Source organism: Pelobates fuscus, chromosome 3, assembly GCF_036172605.1.
Source record: "Pelobates fuscus isolate aPelFus1 chromosome 3, aPelFus1.pri, whole genome shotgun sequence".
Lineage (NCBI taxonomy): Eukaryota > Metazoa > Chordata > Amphibia > Anura > Pelobatidae > Pelobates > Pelobates fuscus.
The window spans coordinates 221084673-221108211 of record NC_086319.1 but is presented as its reverse complement, the minus strand read 5'-3'; the positions used below and the strand labels follow the sequence as shown (position 1 = coordinate 221108211).

The window sequence follows — 23539 nt, the reverse complement described above, 5'->3', positions numbered from 1 at the left end:
GCTTTGTATGTGTCTGTCAGATTGTGTCAAATCAGTGAGTGTATGTGTCAAATTAGTGTATGTCTGTGTATCTGAGAGTGTGTGCTGGATCGTGAGTGTGTGTCTGTCAGTCAAAATTTGTGTCAACAAGAAGAGGTGTGGCCTTGGCAGGAATGGGCGGGCAAATGTAAATTAGGGGGTGCCCCAGATCTGTCATGCCTAGGGCAGCACCATTTCAAAATACTCCAGTTCTGATACTTGGTGCCAGGATGTGGCTTCAAACCAGCCCTGGCATACACGAATGAAGAGAGGATCCACACTCCATTCCAATAAACATCAGGTGCACTGGAGCAGACCAACAATCCCACAACGCACAGGCAAACAGAAAAATAGTCTCCAGGCACTCAAACCAAAGCCAGATTTATTGGGTAAAAAAAAAAAATGTGACCGAGCAGTGAGGTTTTTTTTTTTTAATTCTTTATTTTTATTGTGCATGTAGTTACAAACATATTTGCAGAGCCACAATAGCTATAGCAAACAATTCAAAAGGCATAGTAGTACAATTTTGTGACATTGCGTTAATAATGCACATTTTTAACAATTATAGCAAGAAAAGAGACACAGTGCTTGGCGTTTAAAACAAAAATAGGGCCACGAAGTGCAGCATATGCACTGAGTAGCTTAGCAACAACAGTATGTCGTTCCACCCTATAGGATGGTTAGTAAATGCTAAAGTAAATGCGGGCTAGTGCACGGAGAGAAGAGTAAGTATAAGAATAAAAACAGAGTAAGAATTGAACTTCTCGCTGGATGCTAGAGCAGTGAGGTTTTGACCTGCTACGATGTCTTAGTCAAACCAGCCCTGGCATAAGTATATACTAAGCTGGGCAGTAATAAGTACACAAACTGCTTCCAGAAGCTCTTCTCTGTACACCAGAGATGAGTTTCTACTCCAGGTGCCTTTAAATGTAATACAAGAGTATGTCTGTGTATATTAAAGGGTTTTTGTGTACGTATGTATGTATGTATGAGTCTGTGTGTATGTACTATTAAATCACTGAACTGAATACATTTCCACCCTCTTCCACTCCACAATATGATTGTGCATATTTCAGTTTAGTCCTCCATTCTGTTTTGCATTTTAATTTAGAGGCAGCCCTCTATTTGGTTTACCATTTTCCCGTGTGAGAGAGAGAGATGTTTTTTAGTACAGTGAGCAGTCTGGAGTGCTGTGTGTTGCATAGTGACCGAGAGCCATGGGAAATTATATAATTTACCTGCACTCTTATTCATTAGACTGGCTCTGTCAATTATGTGTTTTTCATAACTATAGAATATGTATTCAACAGTTCTTTATAAAGACACTTTCTTTATAATCTTTTGGACAGAAAACAAATCAAAGGTTACACGAGGCTGTAATAGTTTTCAATAACTATCACTCACAGTGACTAATGGGAATAAGCACACCCTTGTGCAAGATCTGTCGAGGATCCTGTGGTCTTGTATTTTCTATAGACAATTATTATCCTCTCTCACACTTGAGCAGGGAGACAATGATGATGTAACTCCTGGCCAACTCATTTGCAAGAAGGGAAGACAGCAACATTAAGGAGGGAGGTTTTTCAAGTAGGTATTTCTGCCTCCCTTTATTCCCCAAGTCACTTTTACCCATAGGACATTTGAGCATGCAAGATTAATCTGCCCCTTCGCTTCTTCTTTCCTGAAATGAGCTCCATTTCTAAGCCAACGAATAAACTACTACTTACTAATACCCCCAACTATAAAATTGATACCCTCTTCCAAATTCTTTCTTTAACCTGTAAAAAAAATACCTCCATACTGTACTTCTCAATCCCCAATGCTGAAAGTGGAAGCTGTCCCAACTGCGCCGGTTAAGAACAAAAACAAGAACAAAAACAAACAAACAAGAATCAAACCATTGTACAGGTCCGTGCATGGCATTAGTATGTGATAGGTGATTGCAATGAGCAGTGACTAATCATGACTTTAAGATAGTGTACCTCCATACACAAATTTGTTACTGGAGGGGTTAGGACCATGTCAGGGATACACACCTCTACATAGGGGCACGCCAATAACATGTAGGAGTATACTCACAAACAATATATAGCATGAGCTATATCATACGTTATGTGGCAAATGTGAGGGCCTACATTAAAGATTTTTAGTGTGACTTCATCACCTGCATAAATATTTATATAAAGGTACACTAGGCTAGAAAAAGAAGGGTATAGGCCATGAAAAATGAACATGATGCAGAATTCGCAGTTGAAAAGGTTATTTATTTAAAAGAGCTGCCATTAGTTTTAAACCTCCACTAATAACCCGCCTATCTGTATTCTCTAGCAAGGCTGTGCCTAGCATTGGGTTCTTTGTTCTCAAGAATTTGTTCCATGTGAAGATCAAACGTGTATCTACCATGCTTGCCTAACCTAGAACATGTGTGTGGTGTGTGTGTATGAGGCAAGTGTTCTATAGTGTTTTTATCAATGAAGTGAGTGAACAGAAGATATATCTAAATCAATCAATATTTGGTGTGACCCTTTGCTTTAAAAACAGCATCATGATTTCTCTGTATATAAATATTAGAAGGGTAGAGAAAAGTAAGCTTAAGGTAGTTAGTGAGGGGAAGTAGCATGGTGATGGGCAGTGGCCAAAAAGAAGAGATAATAGTTAAAAGGAGTGAGAGGGCATGTATTCGCTGTATTCGCACACAAAGGCAGTCCCTACAAATACAGACATTGGTTATGACTAACACTCCATATTTACCCCACACGTTTCTAGGGTGACCGAAAAATTTATTTTGACACAATCATTCACCGTCAGTCTAAATGCCTATATTGGACAGTACGTTTTAATTATAAAACATTTTTTGTCGATTGCCTTAACTTATTAGACACAAACTGAGTACTACTTATAGTGTCTCTTGATGTGTCTTAACGTGTTCCTCTTCATCAGTGTTGCAGTAATTCGGACATCAGCGTGTCTGCAAGTAATGTCCTAGGATAGATGACCAGTCCCTGAATCCTCTGTAGTATCAGTGATGGTCCATGTGAATGCAGAACACAACAGCTCATCAGACACTTTCACATTAAGGAAGCGCAGGCAGGTCACGATTATTTAGATAATTAACACATTAGCATGATCAGCTGTGTTTGGCAAAGTTTCTGTGGAGTCATTTTTGGAGTTTCAGTTTTTAACCCCTTAAGGACACATGACATGTCTGACACGTCATGATTCCATTTTATTCCAGAAGTTTGGTCCTTAAGGGGTTAAACTTTTTTTAACGTTTATTTTCGTATATAACGTACACATACAGGCATATTAGAGACAAAGTTTAGTTAGACAAGTTCTTCTGACATAAAGTTTGAAAGCTGTCTCGAAACAAAGCTAGGCAGTTAACTATGTAACAGTATAACATTTCAGCAACGTCAACATTAAGTTTGTGATGTGATCTCGCAAAGTCGTCTATTTCAAGTAAGAACTGTCTACTCACAGGAACATACTGTATGTATATATTGCTTGGGATAATGTTTTGATAACCAGGAGAAGTTATCATACTCCATACGATTTAGGGTCTGTGTTAATTTAGTGATATTTGTGAACTAAGAGTGGGGTGTGTCATTGGTTCAGGGAGCACCCTTCATAGAAATGTATACAATCTACATATTTGAGTAACATGGAATTTAGGAAGAGGCAGAATGAGAAAATTGTGTCTGAGTTAATATAGGTTATATAAAAGTTCCTTCAGAGTAGAAGGTAATGCTTATGTCGTGTGCCTATTTAGACAGGGGTGTCAGATTTTGTGAAACATTTTGGGAGAGTCATGAACATGGGATGTTAGCCTGTCCATATCTAGTACTTCAGTTGTCTTTCATTTTACTGTGGCAACTGGCAAGGGTTGGCACATGACCGGAGGACCATAGCTTTTCACTTGCTCTGTATGCTGATAATGCTACTCTGGCTGCCAATTTATTTTCGGCCCTTGTAACTGACTCCAATAGTTTGGACAAAAGTAGAGCCATTGGGTTTGGCTTCCAATATAATTTGGATAGTAGATTTGGGATTTTGAGCCAAAGGGATTTGACTTTGTGCAGGTCTACCAACAGTGTAAGAAGGAGCCCACCTCTTCGCTGCCCTTCCAACAAGAGTCAGTAGAAGGAGGTGCATTTTTTTCTCATTTAAAGGGGAGTCATGTACCAGTGATATATGTTTTTATAGACTTGGTCTTTTGGATTGACACAAAGGGTGAGGGACATCAATATATTTGTATGATCATGTATATCTGTATATTCTGTTATTTTATTTTGGGTGTATAGATGCAGCATATAGGAAATGTCTCTGTTTTTAAAGTTTGCAAGATGTTTGGGGGTCAGGCTTGGTGGAATTAGTTTTGTAGTATAGGTGTGAGAGTGAATAAGATGAAACTTCAAAAAACAATTTTTACCCAGTCCCATCTGCATTTAGTAGTGATACAGTTAGATAGTGTCCAGGATCTCCTTACCCTATTTGAGGATGAGGCAAAATATCTTAAGGTACTTTGGAGCCCTGGAGTAAGGTGTTAAATACTGAAGAAAATCGAGAGAGAATTAGAACACTGAATGTTTTGGAATACGTGGCGGTAAGACCTTCAGGTTTTTCAACTTTATTTATAAAAGAAAGGGGAAAAAAAGGGCCAATGATTACCTAATTTACAAGAATAGTAATTAAAAATGTTGGCACTTTCTAAATAATAATAACAATAATACTAATAATTATCACATGACAATTACTTATCACTGATTTACTAAAGTAAAGCTAATTAGTAGCATAAGTTATATATGATTTGACAAAATTATTTTTATTTTTTGTGTAGTGGTTATGGTTCTATCAGGCTACTGGCATCATTCCCTAGTTCAGACATTTTCAAGCCGTTTGGAACAAACTAGATGTCCTCCAGGCACTCACGGCATGACCCCTCACTTGCCATACTGCGAATGCATACCATTTTGCATTAGTAATGTCAATAATATCAGACTTGGGACAGCATTGAGTGGCTGAGTGTATAAGCCGACACTCTCAACTAAATGTTGACATCCCATTTTGGGCAAAACTGACACTGCTAATGCAGACATGTAAAGGGTCTTTGCAAAGGGTGACTGATGAGCTCAAAGTTTTTGTAAAAGCACTTGAAATTTGTTTTACACAGAACCATGGGACGGTAATAGTAGCTTCAGTTGATCTTTGAAAAAATTCACTGAATGTGTTTTGCAAAAAAAAAATATATATATAAAAAAAGAAAAAAATGAACTGCAAGCTGAAAAAAATTATTAAATCATCCAAACAATGCACATAATTTATTTATTATGAATTTCTACCTCTTACTCATGTTTGATCAATGGGCATCAATATGGGGTTGGAATTACAGAGCACTGGCATGAGAGCATGTGGAAGAACAAGTGCTTTCAGTATGTTCTTGGTCTAAATCAACCACCTCAACTCAAATCCTCACAATGTAGAACGGTGATCAAATTTCGCTCAACCTGCATTTTGTTACAATTGTTTACAGTGCCTCTTTTGTCATGTATAATCTAATAGCATAATAAGAGATGTCTTCATTAGTGTTTTTTTTATCCACATATAAATAGGCTGTTTGCTAAATATGTCTTTCACGTAAGCACTTAGCAGATCCTGGGACTGAAAGAAACTTTAAAGCGTCTAAAAATAAAAGTAGCATTATTGGATATTATATAGTTGTGCTCATTGTATGTATGTTGAAGATTGTCGCCATTTGTTTAAGTAAATCTGCAATATATTTTAAGTGCAATTACATTTTGTGTTATTGAGCCTTATATCAGGTACACCCTATATAATAATCATCATGTTTTTTTCTCAGGCATTCAAAATACACTGATTACTGAATATTTTCCAATACGATATTGTTAGTTTCGTCTTTGGCTGCTGATATGTTTCGTTTTCTGTGTGGCATCTGTTAGTTAGAAGCAGTGACATCGAATCATATGTTACACATTCAGACAGCATTTTTACATTTTTTTTCTCCTAAAAAAGAACAATTCTGATTTCTTAAAAAAAAAAAAAAAAAAAAGTTTTTTATTTTTCATTCTTTGTTTTCATTGAGGCTTAGATTCTCCATAAGTTACAATGGTACAGGCGTGTCAACAACAGTCAGAACAAGAATGTGCACAGTATGACGACATGGCGAGTTTGATTAGGTTGCAATAATAATTACGTCAGAAGCAGAAATGCATACAGTAAGATCGTATGGTAATTTCAATTTGATCACAGTTGCAATTACGGTAAAAGCAAAAATGTGCACAATTTTACACAATAGCAGTTTTGAATATGTCACGGTCAGAATAATCTAGCCTCTTTTATATGAAAATAAAACAAAAGCATGCATTATAGAAGAGCAGAAATAGTCCAGCTAGGCAGCATGTTTAAGTGAGTGATTGTGTTATGAAAATATAAACATGCTGATAAAATTTTAAAAAATCATAAAATAAACATGCTGGACATCAATATAATGTGTTAACCAAGGTAAAAGTACAGGAGTCCAACCTGCTAAGCATATGGGGAAACACAGCTGTGGCAAAAAGCAGAAATTGCCAGTTCACTCGAGGTATTGTTTCATCCGATGCCTAATCTGCAGCGGGGCATCAAGCCTCCTGTCAGAGTGATTCGATCAGGATGTGGTTCAAGGTATGGTGGCACCAGCCACATCATCTCCCAGAGCAGTCACGAGGACCCTGGACCTCCGCCGCCATTTTGGGAAGCCCTGGGAGAGGCCCGTCTCGAGCCCTGACCTCCAGCACCTCCAAGAGCAACACTATGCTTGTTGGTGTCGGAGATCATCGCCAGAGCCGGTCTCACTGTCACCTCCATGTGCGGGAGGCACATCAGGTGAGTATTGGAGCTGACTTTAGCTTCCCCCAACTGGGAACCTTCCCTGCAGATATACAGACCGTCGTACCACCTCAGGCTGCTTCTGTGCTGGTAACTTTGGTCTCAGCTCTTTTGCTGCTATACCAGCCATAAACCTCTTGAAGAGGATGTCGAATTTAGACAGGAATGTAGCCGTGGGTATCAACTCTGACACTTTCACGCCAGCAGTCGCCATCTTGGGAGTCTCATGGGTCCGTCCAGGTGATAGGTAGCTTGAGATGGACTCCTGGGAGCGGCATATCCCCCGCCGGTCCAAAGGGGGGTGGGGGGAGTAGCAGTAGTTTGCCCTATCTGTACCACAGGCCTCAGAGCAAAGAGAGTATCTGCCTCTCCACAGCCCCGCTGCCGCAGACCTCAAGAGCTCGTTCTGGGCAGTCCAATGGCGGATAATCACATGAGAGGTGTCACCAGGTTTCCTCTGCACTATTAGTGCTCGTTTACGGTGGTATCAATGGGCTGACTGGTTTTATCACTTGAGTTCTGGTGCCAAACGCAGGAGCTCGTTCAGCACCCGACTATTCTGCTCGGCAGTCAGGCCTAGCCCCAAATGGTTTGTTTTTTAAATTATGCTTGTGCACTTTAAACAGGGGGCAGATAACCTGGCTGGCATGGCCTTGCTCTCAGCTCACTAAACATAGAAACTGCAGTGGAAGCTGGACCATAGGGGAAATTGGGCATTGTCCATGGGTTTTTATTGCAATTAAAAAAATTATATATATATATATCTATATATATATATATATATATATATATATATATATATATATATATATGCCAGCCAGTAGAGGTGCTGCTGCGGCACAGGCCAAATAATATTTGGTCAAGTGACGCAGAAGCCCTATAGGAAAGCAGGGCCTCTTCTGTGACATCAGTGTCGGAGGAGAGGTCAACACTGCAGAGGGAGCCTCAGCACTGGAATAAGGCAAGTAAAACATATTTTTTTTTGTAAATAATTTTTTGCTGTGGAGTTGTATTTAGAGTTAGGGAGAGGGACACAATAGCGTTTGGATTACAGATTTGTATTCCTAACACTAAAGTGTTCCTTTAATTCAGAATTTGAGAGCATGGTGTTAATTGGACAGATTCCAATAAATAAGGGGGCAAAATCAAGTTCAGCCCTATCATATACCACCCTACCTTCTTAAAACATCAACAGCGTGCACTAGAGTCTACAATTTATAAGATTACACGCTAAACAATGAAACAACTGTAGCTTAATGAAGTGGTTGTGTGGATAGATTATGCATTTGCAGCAGCGGCGTAACCAGAGATATAGTCGCCAGGGGCAGAACAAAAGTTTTCAACCCCACCTATGTACAGGTGAATTACTATAGTAAAATTAAAATACTTTTCAAAAGTTGTAAAAACTAATTAAATCAAAAAGAAGTAAATTTTTAATGATTGTAAACTGCAATGGCAGGTCTCATCCACCATCTTCAGGCTCAGATACAGAAAATATTTTGTGTATTACAGAAATTATGTGAGATGTTTTTAAATGAGAAATCAATTTAAACTTTCAATCAAAAAACGGCAATCAAAAGACGTTTGCTGTCCATCAGCTCAGCTCCAAGTCCTCGCTAGTTTTTGGGTGCCAAAAAACAGTCTGTGTCACTCCGTAATGAGGTCGGAGCGTTGCTCAGTTCAGCCCTCACATTTGAGTGACAGACAGGAAGCTTCAGTGCTGCTAGTCGCACATCTAATGTAGAGAGGACCCTGGAGCAAGAGTTTTTTGGGGCCCCCTTAGCGCAATGGTGGCCAAAAGGTAGGTCATACATCTCCTACGGTGTGTTGCCAGCTTTGGATCTACCATTTGCCCATCTTTGTAGGGTTTTATTTGTGGGCAGTGTTTGTATGTTTGAATGTAAGCATGTTTTTGTATAGAGTATAGTAGTTACGCTACTGTTCTACAGTCTCACTGGTCAATTATCTGCCATTTTGGAGAGCTGAAGTGCTCGGACAGTGAGGTAGCCTTACCTCACTGCAGGGCTTGGCTCATGAGAGATGGTGGAAGCACCTAAGCAGGAGCTTTTTGCTCTGTGTAGGCTGTAGTAAAGGAGGGGCAATACCCAAATGACCCCGGTTAAGAAGTTAAACTTTTTTAATACGGATTGACTTCTGGCGAGGGAGGACCATGACACTTCTGACAACATAACCACTGCAAGTGGGTTTGGTGCTTTGAATGTTTCTTTGAGGGAGTTTATTACTGAAACTTGAAATATTGTAAAGTATTTAGAGCTCATACTATGTAATATTTTTAAATCATACACTCCGTAACTATTTCATATGTTCTACAGCAAGTCCTCAAGAACAGTAATAGGTTAATTATTATTTGATTAAACGGTTCTATTGAAAGAAGGGTATTGATACAACCTTGCCAACTGCTGGTCTTTGAACAATGACCATTTTTTGTAATTAAAGTTTCCAAAACTGTAGAAAACCTCTTTGGCTAGATTTTAAGTTGGTAAGTGCCATAACATTAAAAAAATAAAATCTCTTTTTTTGTTTCTTTTTTTGTAGCTCCAGTAATAAGTCGATTTACAAGACGTGCATCAGGTAAGCACCCCTTTTTTATGTGTATATCTAATTTATTTAAACAGTATATATCATTCTACATTTTATTTTGTATTCGCTGGGGCCTTCTTCCTTGCTCTCTATACCAAATACCTGGAAAATAATAGATATGTTTTAGATGATTTGAGATAAAGAAAACTAGACATAAAAGGTGTCTTTGACCTAATGTTTCAATTCTCTTTTCAACTCAGTATAGCTAAAAAAAAAGTTAAAAATATCATAACCCCTTTGTGACAGATGGCATCCTTTAACTTTTTTTTCATATCATTGCATTTGCCTAAACCCTTGTCCTGAAGGGATTTTTTTTTTTTTTAAATTCTTTATTTTGGTTGTGCAGGTGGGTACAAAGTGTCAACGAACGCCACAACAGCGTATAACAAAATCAATACATGTTAGACAGTGGCAAGAGAATATGCACATTTTTCTGTGTTTTTTGTTTATCCAGCTTTACTAAACATTTATTATATCTAAGTTAAAGTAGAGAAGGCAAGTAATAATAAAAACAATCGATTTTTAAAGCTTAACGATACTAAATTGGTCGTCTTAAAGCAGCTAGCACTTGATATAAGGTTACATACCATCTAAATCATTGCAATATTTTCTAATAGAGCTGCTATATGTTTACAAGTTAGGTTGGTAACGTGGCTTGCGTTACCGTATATTGTGGCATGGTTTGTTGGCAGGCTTATGTGAAGTATAAAACTACTGGCTACTGACATGCCGGGCTAAATAATGCCATGAGGTCGAAGACATAAAGGAAAAATATATACTGTTGTTAGCTAGCTTAAGTCATGTCAGGTATCATGCTAGGTGGGCTATTGAACTGACACCTATGAGACTGACACATAATGACTTGCATGATGAAGGCGTGTATGAGTGTGACATGCTAAAATTAGATCAGCTGAGAAAACAACATAAACAGCAACCAAGAGGTTCCAGGGAAGTGCTTGTCAGCCTGAAAATTGTGGGCTAGGTTGTGGGTCGAAGATGCTAGAAGCGACTTAGTACACTGGTAGTTTTGCACTACGCGGGGCTACACCTTACAGGAGTTAAGGAGGGTAGGATATCTGCATGTCAAGACTGTCGAGGCCTTATTATACAATGGGCCTCCGTGTGCAATAGCTAGGCAAACATAAAAGTAACATTGGTTATATGCGGCTAGGCAGAGAAAACGTCAAGGAGAAACATAACTTAGTAAGACATGCGTTGCACAGTTACTCTGGACCCGTGTGTCACGAAAGCAAAGTCAGGCTAGGGCATTTACTTAAATCAGGCATAGCGATTCGAACAAAATTATGTGTGTTTGGGACTAGCGGTGAAATGTGGGAGCTGTTAGGCTCTTTTCATCGGGTGTGGCATAAGTACAGCTTCTATGTTTGGGTTACCCTGGCTTATCAACTAAGGGGCTAAACAAAACGGTCATATAACAGGACCTGCGATTTGTTGCATTATACATGCACGAGCATCCGTTGGCATGGAGCAGCTTGACTGGCATATAGACATTAAGGCTGCTGTAAAGTAAGTGGCAGAGTCGTGTGTGAGCGTGAAGGGGATGGGCCCTCAGTGTATATATCCTAACTCGTAGCGTCCATGGTAGGTGACGCATAGGTCTGCCGGTAAGGTCCGGCTAAGTAGCTGGTGGGGTGTTAAAAGTATATAAAACAGGATGAGCGTGTGCAAGTTGGTTAATGAGGCTAAGCCAAAATAATACTGAACGAGTCAATGCAAAACAAAAGGTGGGTGGCTCCTTGGTGGCTGAGGCCTAGGGCCCGATGACAGACCTTGTCCGGTGGTTTGGCAGAAAGTCTATCCATGGATTTGCCGCGGATGGTGTAGGACCGGCCTTGATCCTTTGCGTACCGGTATTGCTGGGGCTATGGAGTGTCAGGTTGTGTTGTGCCCAACTAATGCTGTTTTTTTAAAGGTGTTTCTCCGGTGTGGTGGGAGCGTGGTAATAGGGGTCTAGCGTCCGTGTCCATGTGAGATGGGGGGTGAAATATTAACTAAATACCTTAAGTCAATTTTGCGATAGTCCTGCTTGGTGGTTTGTTGCTTTTCGGGTATCTTTCTCCTCAAGTGGCCGCTAGATGCCGGTTTGCTCGTTGCGCCTTGTAGGCGGTGGAGGGCGGGGCACTGGCGGTGGCCGGATGGAACGGCCTTACGTTCGCTACATCCCAGGTGTGCTGGACCCTTGGCCTCTGGTCAGTAGTGGCTTGTTCCTGTCTCGGTGGTAGGCCCAGCGCTGTCAGTACCGAGTCTATTTCCGATGGGTCAGTGATCCGTGTGGATGCGCCTTTATGTGTAATGAGCAGGCTTCTAGGGAATGCCCACCGGTATGGGACCGAGGCTTGGCGGAGGGCGGTCGTCAGGGGTTTGAGGAGGCTTCTCCACAGCAACGTAGGCCTGGATAGGTCTTGGAAGAACGACAGGCTCGCTGTGTCGAAGAGGTGAGATGTCTTTCCTCTCACCGCCGCCATAAAGGTCGCTTGGCCCGTCCGCGTTTGAAATTGGAGGATGATGTCTCTCGGGGTGTCTGCTGGGGCTCTCGCGGCTTTTGGTATTCTGTAAGACCCGTCTCTAAGGGGCCGTCTTTAACTGCTGTGGTGTAAGCAGGGAGGTGAGGAGTCGCCCAAGATATCCCTGCAGGCCTTCCTGGGTCACTGTTTCTGGGACCCCTCTGATCTTCACATTGCGGCTTCTATGTCGGTCCTCCAATGTGTCCAAGCGGGTGGTGAGCAGGGTTTGGGTGCGCTGCAGCTCCGTGTTTTGAGCCTCTAATTGTATACAGCGTGCGGTTAGGCCCTGCGAGTCCACCTCTGTCTTCCGCACTCGCTCCTCCACAGTGTGGACCTCTTCCCTCAGGACCGCTATATCTGCCGCAAAGAGGGAGCGTATATTGCATAGGAGGGCTTTTATGTCCCCCTTGGTGGAGGGCAGGTGGTTCTCCTCATCTGAGGACACACTATGTAATCCCCCTGTGCCGGGGAAGTCGTCCAGCTCATCGAGGAGCTGTTCTGCTGAGGACGCAGAGGCACAGTCGCCATCTTGGTTCGGCGCGGGAGTTACTGCGGCCTTGGCGGGTCGGAGGAGAAGTGCTCCGATGTCGCGAGCCCCCGCCGGTTTTGCAGCTCCCTGGTGTCTGGACTTCTTTCCCATTTCGGGATGCGGTAATATGATTAGGTATTTCGCTTTTAATCCGTTTTTGTGCGGTATTGCAGGCTGTCGGCTACGGAGCTCTGAGGCTGCACGTCCGCTGCGGTCGGCTGCTGGCTCCGCCGTCCTGAAGGGATTTTAATAAAAAAATATATTATTGTTTATTCAATGAACAGTGGATCTTGATTAACAAACTTAATAGAATGTCAAACTTTATTTTAGAATTTAATTTAGCTGCATTGGAACACAAATCTAAAATTCCACTATTTTCCTTGATTTACTTTTGTTGGCTAAGCTTTCCAAATGCTGAATATTTTTAGACAAACTTTTTAAAATTATTTTTGTTAACATATTACAGGGACACTATAGTCACCAGAACAACTACAGCTTATTGTATTTGTTCTGGTGAGTAGAATAATTCCCTTCAGGCTTTTTGCAGTAAACTCTGTCTATTCAGAGAAAAGGTATTGCTTACATTACAGCCTAGGGATACCTCCACTGGCCACTCCTCAGATGGCTGATAGAGGTGCTACCTGGGGCAGTGTTCCATGTAGCGGAATAGACGTTTGTATATACTTTTTGTGGCAGAAATTACCACCTCTTCATATGTTTTCTCTTATTTCGTGTGTTTGACCCTTTTGCCCATTCAGGAGTACTTCATACAAACAAAATCCATTTGTCTCCCGAATGGGGACGACCCCTGTACCCATAGGCGTGCGCACGGGGTGTGCCGGGTGTGCCTGGGCACACCCTAATCCCCGTGCGCCGCGCATGGATCGAGGCCGGCAGGGAAGATCAAAATATCTCCCCTGCCGGCTCAAGCTTACCCGAGAGAGGCTCTGAACTTAGAGCTCCGTTCCGTTTGGATACGGAGCTAACAGCCTCCACACTGCACACAGGGCAGCCCTCTCGCGATCTCCGATATTTTCAGAGCGTTGCCGTGGTAACCCACGGCAACGCTCTGAAACTCCTGCTCTCGCGAGAGGAAGACATGGTCTGTACCCTGCGGAGGTACAGACCACATCACTAGCCCACTGGATCACCAGGGATGACCAGCAGCATGCTCCCTCTTCCCCCTGCAAAGTAATAAGGTAATAAGGGGAAGGGGAGTAAATGTGGTGTAGGTTTTTTAAATTTTTTTATTTAAATAATGAAACAATCAAAACATATACATAAACTATACTCCACCACTTACTCACTACACCCTATATACACACTGCGCCTACACACACTATACACCTTATACACCCCCCTGCACACTATACCCCTATACATAACACTACACCCCCTGCACACTATACCCCTATACATAACACTACACCCCCTGCACACTATACCCCTATACATAACACTACACCCCCTGCACACTATACCCCTATACATAACACTACACCCCCTGCACACTATACCCCTATACATAACACTACACCCCCTGCACACTATACCCCTATACATAACACTACACCCCCTGCACACTATACCCCTATACATAACACTACACCCGCTGCACCTACACACTATACACCTATAAATAACACTACACCCCCTGCACCTACACACTATACCCCTATACATAACACTACACCCCCTGCACCTACACACTATACCCCTATACATAACACTACACCCCCTGCGCCTACACACTATACTCCTATACATAACACTACACCCCCTGCACACTATACCCCTATACATAACACTACACCCGCTGCACACTATACCCCTATACATAACACTACACCCCCTGCACACTATACCCCTATACATAACACTACACCTCCTGCACCTACACACACTATATACACACTACACACTATACCCCCTATATACACACTACACACTCTGCACTCACACACACACACTCTATACCCCCTATACACTGCACTCAATCACTACACAAACTCTATACTCCCTATAAACACACATATTACACTACATACACACACACACACACACACACACACACAAAAGCACTACACACTCTATACCCCTATAAACACCTCACCACTGCATTCATACTATGCCGATATACACCTCCTGTGCACCCACTGTACCCCTATGCACACACAACTCCCCTAAATACACACTACACCCCCTATTATTACCACACCAATACACACATGTGCACAACACCTATACGCATACACACAATGCCATCCCCTGCAACTCCTTGATACACAAAATACAGTCCTTACATGCAAACGCAACACACCACTAGGCACACACACTCTAAAGACCCTATAAACACACACACACACACACACACATAATATACAGCCCAAAAACACACCTATACACTACAGGCCCCAGCTACATATTATACACCACAAACAGACCCCTTTACACTCTACAGCATAACCTCTACACACATGCAATCACATAAAAAACATCCAAACACATATAACACAGCAGGGAGCATTCCCACACGTGCAAAACACACGTTAACAATCCTTTTTCACTACTGGGGACACCAGAGACAAGTCACTAGGACTTGTTGTCCATCAGACAGCACTGAATGCTCTGGTGGGGTATCACACTAACATAACAATTGGGAGGGCGGGGAGTGCTTGTCAATGGTGGCGATATAACGCGCCACATTTCTGGCCCACCCTTCCTAGTGGGCTGCTCTGCCTGGGCTGACTTTTTGTCCCAGTCCAGCCCTGTTCACCGGCCCACAGGTAGGAGAGGACCCGGGAAGCTCTAGCAGCAGTTCCGCCTGGTTCCTCTCGCGAGGTCGGAGCGTTGCCACGGCCACGCTCAGATGCAGGCTAGAGTTCACTCACTAGGACCAACAGGGATCAGGCATGGCAGCACAGACACACACACGCACTAACAGCACCCTCACACACACACACACACACAGCAGTATGCATATGTATATATATATACACACATATATACGCGGCGTGTGTGTTTGTGCTTTAGGGTGCACACCCTAATGCAATAGGCTGCGCACGCCTATGCCTGTACCCCATTAGAACGTTCACACCAGTAACTTAAATGCGAAACCGCAAGGGAAGTAATTAATGAATGCTTCCCCTGGGTGGCTGCCATTTCGGATAACCGAACATGTGGCAGACAAAAGAATGGCGGCCATCTTGTCTCTACAACGTGGGCAGTGGTACTTGGTCCTCAAGTGGAACTCTTTTCGGCTAGGCGAACACCGGTAAAACTTAGACTGCTGCCTGTTCTATTTCCCGACCACCTATATGAACGACGTTCGGGAGATATGAACTACCGAACAGGGGGAGCATATGTATCCTGAAATGAAGAGATTCCCTTGCATGTTGTTCGCACAGGAACCTCATGAACGGAGACCGGCAAGAGCACCTATTGTCCTGAAAACTGTTTTGGGCTAGCGCCTCCTGTCTGACCGGTCAAAACTTTACCTCAATGGCATTCCCGTTTTACCAAATTGATCTGAGTGATTCTTGGATATGTCATACACTCAGATCTGGGCTATCGGGGAATGTACTTTGTGTGGGGTTCCTGAGTATGGTGGTGGTATTTTTGGGGTACAGTATATTTTGCTGGATTTTTTGTGCCTGAGAGATCATTAACTTAGAGGATTTTTCTCACACAATTATCTCTCAGGCACAGAGGATCTTGGAATTGAAACCCCTGTTTTATTGTGTTGAAAACCCCTTGTAGGGCACTGGGCATAAAAGCCATGTGTCACTCAATAAACTTCAGTTCTACTCTCAGAACTGTGTGTCGTACAGTTGCTTGGGAGGAGGTGGGATATTTCTTTGGCGTTTTTCTTGTTCCTGACTGTATTTTGGTGGATCTAGTGGAGAAGAGTCCCTACTAGGACTAGGGTGCTACACTGCACACACTGCAATTCAGTGGCTCCACCCTCTGCACGGAGACACTGAACTTCCCTCATAGAGATACATTGATTCAATGTACCTCTATAAGGATATGCCGATTGGCCAGGTCTGTATTTAGCTTGTGCTGGCTCTGCACCTGATCTGCCTCCTTGAAAGTCCCAGCCAATCCAATGCTTTGAAAGCATTGTGATTGACTCAGAACACCACTTCTGATGATGTCAGCCAAGCAGGCAGATCAGGGGCAGAACCAGCATCAGCAAACTGGAATGAAGGTAGGCTTTTATTATATTTAGAGTGCAGGGGGGGCTGGATAGTGTTTTTAACACTATAGGGTCGGGAATACATGTTTGTGTTACTGACCCTATAGTTTTCCTTTAAAAGATCATACAATTTATCATATAGAATAAAACAAATATTAGGCAGTAGATCTGCAACTTTTGCATGCAATTTTTAGATATACCCAAAATAAAAATGCAGCAGTATATTCATATATGTTTTCATTGGGGTATATATACTAAATTTTTAATATCCAGTGGAGTGCAATTTTATATTTTAAAGTTTTAGATTTTAATCACCACTCTAAGGGCCTATTTAAAAACAGTGAATCCTGGTGAAATGACAAGTGGTTTCCAAGATTTATTAGTGTTTAGTTTAATTGAATTAAAATACAATTGTTTTTTTTAAGTAATTGGTAATGTATTTGTGAAAGCAGAAAGGCTAATTAAAGCAAGCAAATAATATCCAATCAATTTTAATTAGTAGAAAAGAACTATGAAAAATGGTTAGTGGACTCTGCCTAGAACGGGGCCCCTGAAGGCAAAAGAGTGAGCATGCATTGCCAATTGTAAATAAATTATAGTTCCCTGCATGGTAACACCCCTCTTGAATATGTTCACATTTTGTATTGTTTCAATATGTATTGTTGCAACGTGGACACCAGTAGTGAAGTAAAATGCTTTTATTTAGCACAAATGATGTCTATTTGTGCTAAATGAAACCATTTTACTTCACTACTACAGTCTCCAGAGCGCACTCATCTTGTTTCCTATGTGTGTGTGTGTATATATATATATCTATCTATCTATATATATATATATAGATATAGTTATATCAATGGTGTAGTACCCGGGGCGCAAAATTTCAACAACAACAAAAAAAGCAGTGATAATAAATAAAATATAGCGCGCCCTCCCCCTCACACAGAAAATCTAGACTATACACATTGCTTCAGGTGTGAAGTGGATTTTAAAAATGACACAACTTAACTACCAGTGTCACACATACCAGAAACAAAGTGGGTGGTGAAGGAGGAGTGAGGCTATCTAGGCGTCAATTAAGTGACTCTGGGAATGCTAACGGTCCACAGCTTAAGGAGCGCAATTCTTGCCTTACCTCGTGTACTGGCAACCCACGCTGCACCACTGCGTTTTTTTTTGTTTTTTTTGTATATATGCATTGGTGAGGCTCGTAGGTCTCCAAACAATCAGCGTCACTATGGGACACGCAGGTCACTTACATTGTAAACACTTGGATCTTGCATCACATTGTAGTAGGGTAATACCTCCTTATAATAACTCAGTTTGTCTCAATGTTGTTACATACATTGCACCACTTAGTTTTATTTATATATACCGTATTTACTCGAATCTAATGCGCCATCAAATCTAATGCGCACCTTAGTTTTTGAAACCTGGAAGCGAAAAAATTTTTTTGCTGGTGAATGTAATGCGCATTTATACAAGAAGATACCACTAAACAACATTGTGCTACAATTAAAATGTTTATTGTCATATGCCATAGAAACATTGATGATATTTAAATTTTAGTGTTATATGAAGCGGAGGCTAACAAGGCATTTGCCTTGGGCGGCACTTTCCTGGGGACGGCAAAAAAGCCGCCTCCAAACGCCCCAGCGTGTCCTTGGGGGCCCAAGAGCTGGCTGGCTGGCCACCTTTAGGCACCCCCTTAGGAGGGCGGCATCTTGCATTGTGATCGGACGACGAGGGAATGCTGTACTCTGAGCTCTTACTGCTCATCTTGCTGTGTGATGCCGGGAGCCAGAATATGACATCAGTCCGGCTCCCGGCATCACTAAGCGGCACGCGAGCGAGATGAGCAAGAAGATCACAGCTCCCTCACCGTCTACTCTGTCAGTTCGCCCCCTGCCTGCCCGCCTGCACACACACATGCACTAGCAGCCCCACTGGACCCCAGGTAAGGAATCCACTCCAGTGTGGGTGTCTGTCAGTTAATGCGAGAGTGTGTGTGTCTGTCAGTGTGTGACTGTCAGTTAATCTGTGTGTATGTCTGTCAGCGTGTGTGTGTCTGTCAGTGAGTGTCTGCGTGTATCTGTCAGTGAGTATGTGCATCTGTCAGTGAGTGTGTGTGTGTGTCTGACTGTCAGTGTGTGTTTGTCAGTGAGTGTGTATGTCTTTCTGCGTAATAGTGTGTGTCTGTCAGAGTGTGTCAAATCAGTGAGTGTGTGTGTATGTATGTCATTGTATGCAAGTTTGTGTGTCTGTCAGTTTGTTCATGCCTAGGGCAGCACAATTTCAAAATACACCACTGGTGATATGTTAAGTCTTCTTTCTTAAGAATTCTTTCAGGAACGAAATTTGCCAGTGTGTATTCACTAGAATGAAATTCACCTGTTTGAATTTGTGAGTTTCAATTAGTATGTTTCACTTTGTGTGTTTGAATTCATACGTTTTAATTCACTAGTTTTAATTCGCCAGAATGCAATTCGCCGGCAAAATTTCACATTTTGCCCCAAATCTAATGCGCATTAAAATTTTGGAAACTTAATTTTCCAAAAAAGGTGCGCTTTAGATTCGAGTAAATATGGTATGCGGTATATAGTATAGATGAAACAAAAAAATACATGTAGACAAAATGTAAGATAGTAATTACATTTGTTGCGTATTATTTCCTTTTTCTGCAACGTCATTGAAATGTTATGTTAAGTGCACATTTTATATTAGCAAACAACATAATTTTCTCTTTGACCTTCTGATAAGAAAAGTACAAATATTGTGAATTGTTATTTTGAATTTAAAAGCAACTAAAGCCTCTATGCTTGAAACATGTTTTGCTAATCAAGCCATCTGTACATTACTTATGTTCCAGAAATTAAAATCCACAGAATGTTTTCTGTGATATCCCTTCATTTAGTAATGTGCAGATTCTGACAGCGGGTGGAGAAATAAATTATTTTGCAGGAATATTTTGTGTAATGTGACCGAACATCAATCAAGCCTCAAACATACCATTTCATATTTCAAGACACAGATGTCTTAATTTGAGATCAGTTGTCTTGAAAATACAGAATGGAAGATGTCGCTCTACTGGTTAAGAATGTTAATAAGGTTAGATTTCTTTTTAATTTTCTGTTTCACCGATGGAGTTCAGCAAAGCATTATAAAGGCAAAATATGGACTATAAATTAAGGCCAATTTTACAAACCCCTCTAGTATATGGATTGCCCCCCTTCCACCAAAGAAACTGGGAGACCTACATTTCTTTCTTTTTTTGCTGAATGATATAAAAAATATATATATTACAATTTGTGAGCATTAATACTCTGAAGGATGAAAATTACAATTAAAAACTAAAAGTGGTAAACGATTAAGTGGCAAAAAAATTCAAACACCGTTTTCAACGTTTAAGTGTCAAATGAGCAATGCTTTATAATGTGGTAAACGTGAAAAGTGCCTGGTAGTCCTCTAGGTAGTTCAAGAGAGCGTGTAAAGAAGTCACTAGTGTGAACGTCCCTGCTGGCTGATTTAGTGAACAATGGAAATGCCAAGCAAGGCGGCAGCAATACTTTCCTCGTGAACAGTGTCAAAGCAGTCTTTGTTTAAGTTTGTAGCTGTGGCATCCACTCACGCGAGTCAGTTTTTTCAAGTGTTTTTCTCATGTCCAATTGTGTCCAATGAGAAAAACTGTTCAAATAGGAATCCCTCCCCCGTGAAGGTGACAAAAATTAAAGTGATTCAAGAAAGAAGGCGTTTGAAGCACTCTGGCAAGCCATATATGACGTCAGCAGGAAAGCTGTTGAAGGTAAGCAGCTCCCTTCAGAGAAAGTCACTTGCAAATGCCACTACGCTTATAAAACTTTGTCCAAGGAGTACCAAGACAAACTTTTTACAGAGTTGTATGAAATCAGTGACAAGGATCAAGGAACCTACCTTCTTAACCGCATGTAAGTCACCGAAATTTCTCGTTGTCGACATGGGAAGTATGGAGAACTTTCTGAAAGCAGACGACAGAGTACTATGTTTTATACAGTACACAATGGGAAGGAAGAACATGTCCAACTTTGTAGTAATACATTTAAAAACATTTTTGGTTTGTCGACAAGGCGTCTGCAAACTATGCAGCACTTCAAGAAGCAAGGGAAACCCGTGTACGAAGACGGACGAGGAAAAGCACCTGGATGCAATGAACATAAAAAAAGTTCACTGATGATGAGAGGAACCTTGTCCTATGTCACATTTTGTCATTCCCACCTGAGGTTAGTCACTACTCACGGAAAAAGTCAAAGATGAGTATCTGAACCCTGATCTTAATCATTCTCGATTACACATGGCATTCACAAAGATGTACCCTCAATCGAATGTCACACGAGCGTACTACGTATCTGTTTTTAAGGAGGATTTCCCAAAGTTAAAATTCGCCCGCCCTCGTATGGACACATGTAATAAATGCGACAAGTTGACTGCTTCTGTCACAATAAGTACTTCCCCAGCAGAAAAACAGAAAGCTAGCATTCAGCTGCAGCTTCAAATCCGTAAAAGTGATAAAGACCAAGATAATATGAGAGAGGAAACAGTCCGCTCTCCAATGTCAGGAAGCAATGTGACAGTCTTCGCTATGTACTTACAGCAAGCGCTTTGTTCCCACCCTCACACACCAGATATGTTCAAAAAAAGTTTTTTGCGATTTCCCAACATTTTCGCTTTTGGCACTTACTATGTTTGCCACTTTTAGTCCTCAATTATAAATTAACTTTTATTTTTTTATTTTTGTTTTATTGTGCAGCTAGCAGAATAAAGACATACAAATATCGTCGGCATCTAATACAACGTATGTAACATAGGCCTCGATTTAATAGGCTTTCCAAATGATTCAACGCTTTTAGAAATATTTTTCAAATGATTTATCTACAGAAGTAGATAACAGTTTAGTTGATACGCTTTTATGAAGAAGTGGGTTTTTAATGATTTTTTGAAGGAGTGGAGACTGGGTGAGCATCCAACGGAGGAGGGAAGTGAGTTCCAGAGGAATGGTGCAGCCTTGGAGAAGTCTTGAAGGCGAGCATCAGAGGTGGGAGTACGGACAGAAGATAGACGTAAGTCTTCAGCAGAGCGTAAGGGCCTAGACGGAACATACTTATGTATTAGGGAGGACAGATAGATAGGAGCAGCATTATGTAAAGATTTGAAAGCAAGAACCAGAATTTTAAATTGAGCCCTCTATCTTACAGGAAGCCAATGTAGGGACTGACAGAAGGGTGAGGTGTGGGCGGTGCGGGCGGACAGGAAGATGAGTCTCGCCACTGCATTCATTATGGACTTTAACGGCGCAAGTTGGGAGCACGTAAGACCACTGAGAAATGGATTACAGTAGTCAAGGCGAGAAAGGACAGTGGAATGGACCAGCACCTTAGTCGCATCTGGCGTTAAGTAGGGTCGGATGCGCATAATGTTTTTGAGTTGGAAGCGGCAGTATCTGGTGATAGACTGTACATGAGGCGTGAAGGAGAGGTCAGAGTAAAAGAGAGCACCTAGGCAGCGAGCCTGCATGGCGGAGTTGATGGTAGCACCATTGACTTGGAGGGAGACAGACACAGGAGTAGCAACACTTGAGGGTGGAAAGACCAGAATTTCAGTTTTGGTCAAGCTGAGTTTAAGGAGGTGGGCAGCCATCCAGTAGAAATAGCAGAGAGGCAGTCAGAGACACTTGTCAAGAGGGACGGGGAGAGATCAGGAGAGGACAGATAGATTTGCGTGTCATCCGCATAGAAATGATATTGGAAGCCAAAGGAGCTAATGAGTTTACCAAGGGAGGCAGTATAGATGAAGAACAGTAGGGGACTGAACATTGGGGGACACCAACAGAGAGGAGTTGAGGAGAAAAAGAAGAGCCAGAGAAAGAAACACTGAAAGAGCGCTGGGAGATGTAGGAGGAGCACCAGGAGAGCGCAATATCTTGTAGACAAATATTGCGGAGGATGAGAAGAAGCTCTTGGTGATCAACAGTGTCAAAAGCCACAGAACGGTCAAGGGGAATTAGGATAGAGTAGTGACCATGAGATTTTTCAGCGAGTAGGTCATTGGATACTTTGGTCAGTGCCGTTTCTACAGAGTGCTTAGCGCGGAAACCAGACTGAAGCGGGTCTAGCAGAGAATTGGACTCGAGGAAGTCTGTCAATCTCACATACACAACTCTTTCAAGGATCAGAGATTAGACGGTAAAAAGGAAGCGTAGAAATGGCAGCATTCCCCTCCCCCACATACCATCATGGCCTCTGACATACCGCTAACCTTAATATGCTTGAGACAGCTCTTGTCTTCTTTGACCGACATTTTCATCAGGAGATCATTACACACCCTGTACATAGTTGTGAGTATAGTAGGAATTGTGGGAATCCTCCTCCAGGGCCTTCACTATGGTCATTGAAGTATTGATGTCCTCTTTAATCACAAAGATAATTGCGTGAAAGAGTTGCCTGATGTCCTTCAATAGACATTTAAAGGAACACTATAGTGTTGTGAATACAAATACTTTTTGTTCTCCTAAGAATGGAGAAAAAAAAGAGTGTTTTTTCTCCCACAAGTAAATTAACCTTTTTTTGACTAAGATATAAGAACGAGTAGATGGCCAGATATTTGACAATGCAGATGAGCTCTGAAGTGATGTTTACACAGAACTCTAGTGACTGGGTTAAAGTATTAATATTTCATCTACAAAACAGCCCCTGGAACTTTTCAAAAGTATCCATTCAGCACTAAACACTTTAAGACACTTAATCATTTTTGAAA

The 23539-nt window shown here is 41.7% G+C and overlaps 1 protein-coding gene across 1 annotated transcript in view; it reads left to right on the top strand.

The window, feature by feature from the left end:
- PRKAR2B (protein kinase cAMP-dependent type II regulatory subunit beta) overlaps positions 1-23539 on the top strand; it is a 143061-nt gene that overhangs the window by 44773 nt on the left and 74749 nt on the right. The window contains exon 2 of the mRNA XM_063448096.1: positions 9460-9495. Coding sequence (XP_063304166.1) covers positions 9460-9495 — 36 coding nt within the window. The remainder of the gene's footprint in view (positions 1-9459; positions 9496-23539) is intronic.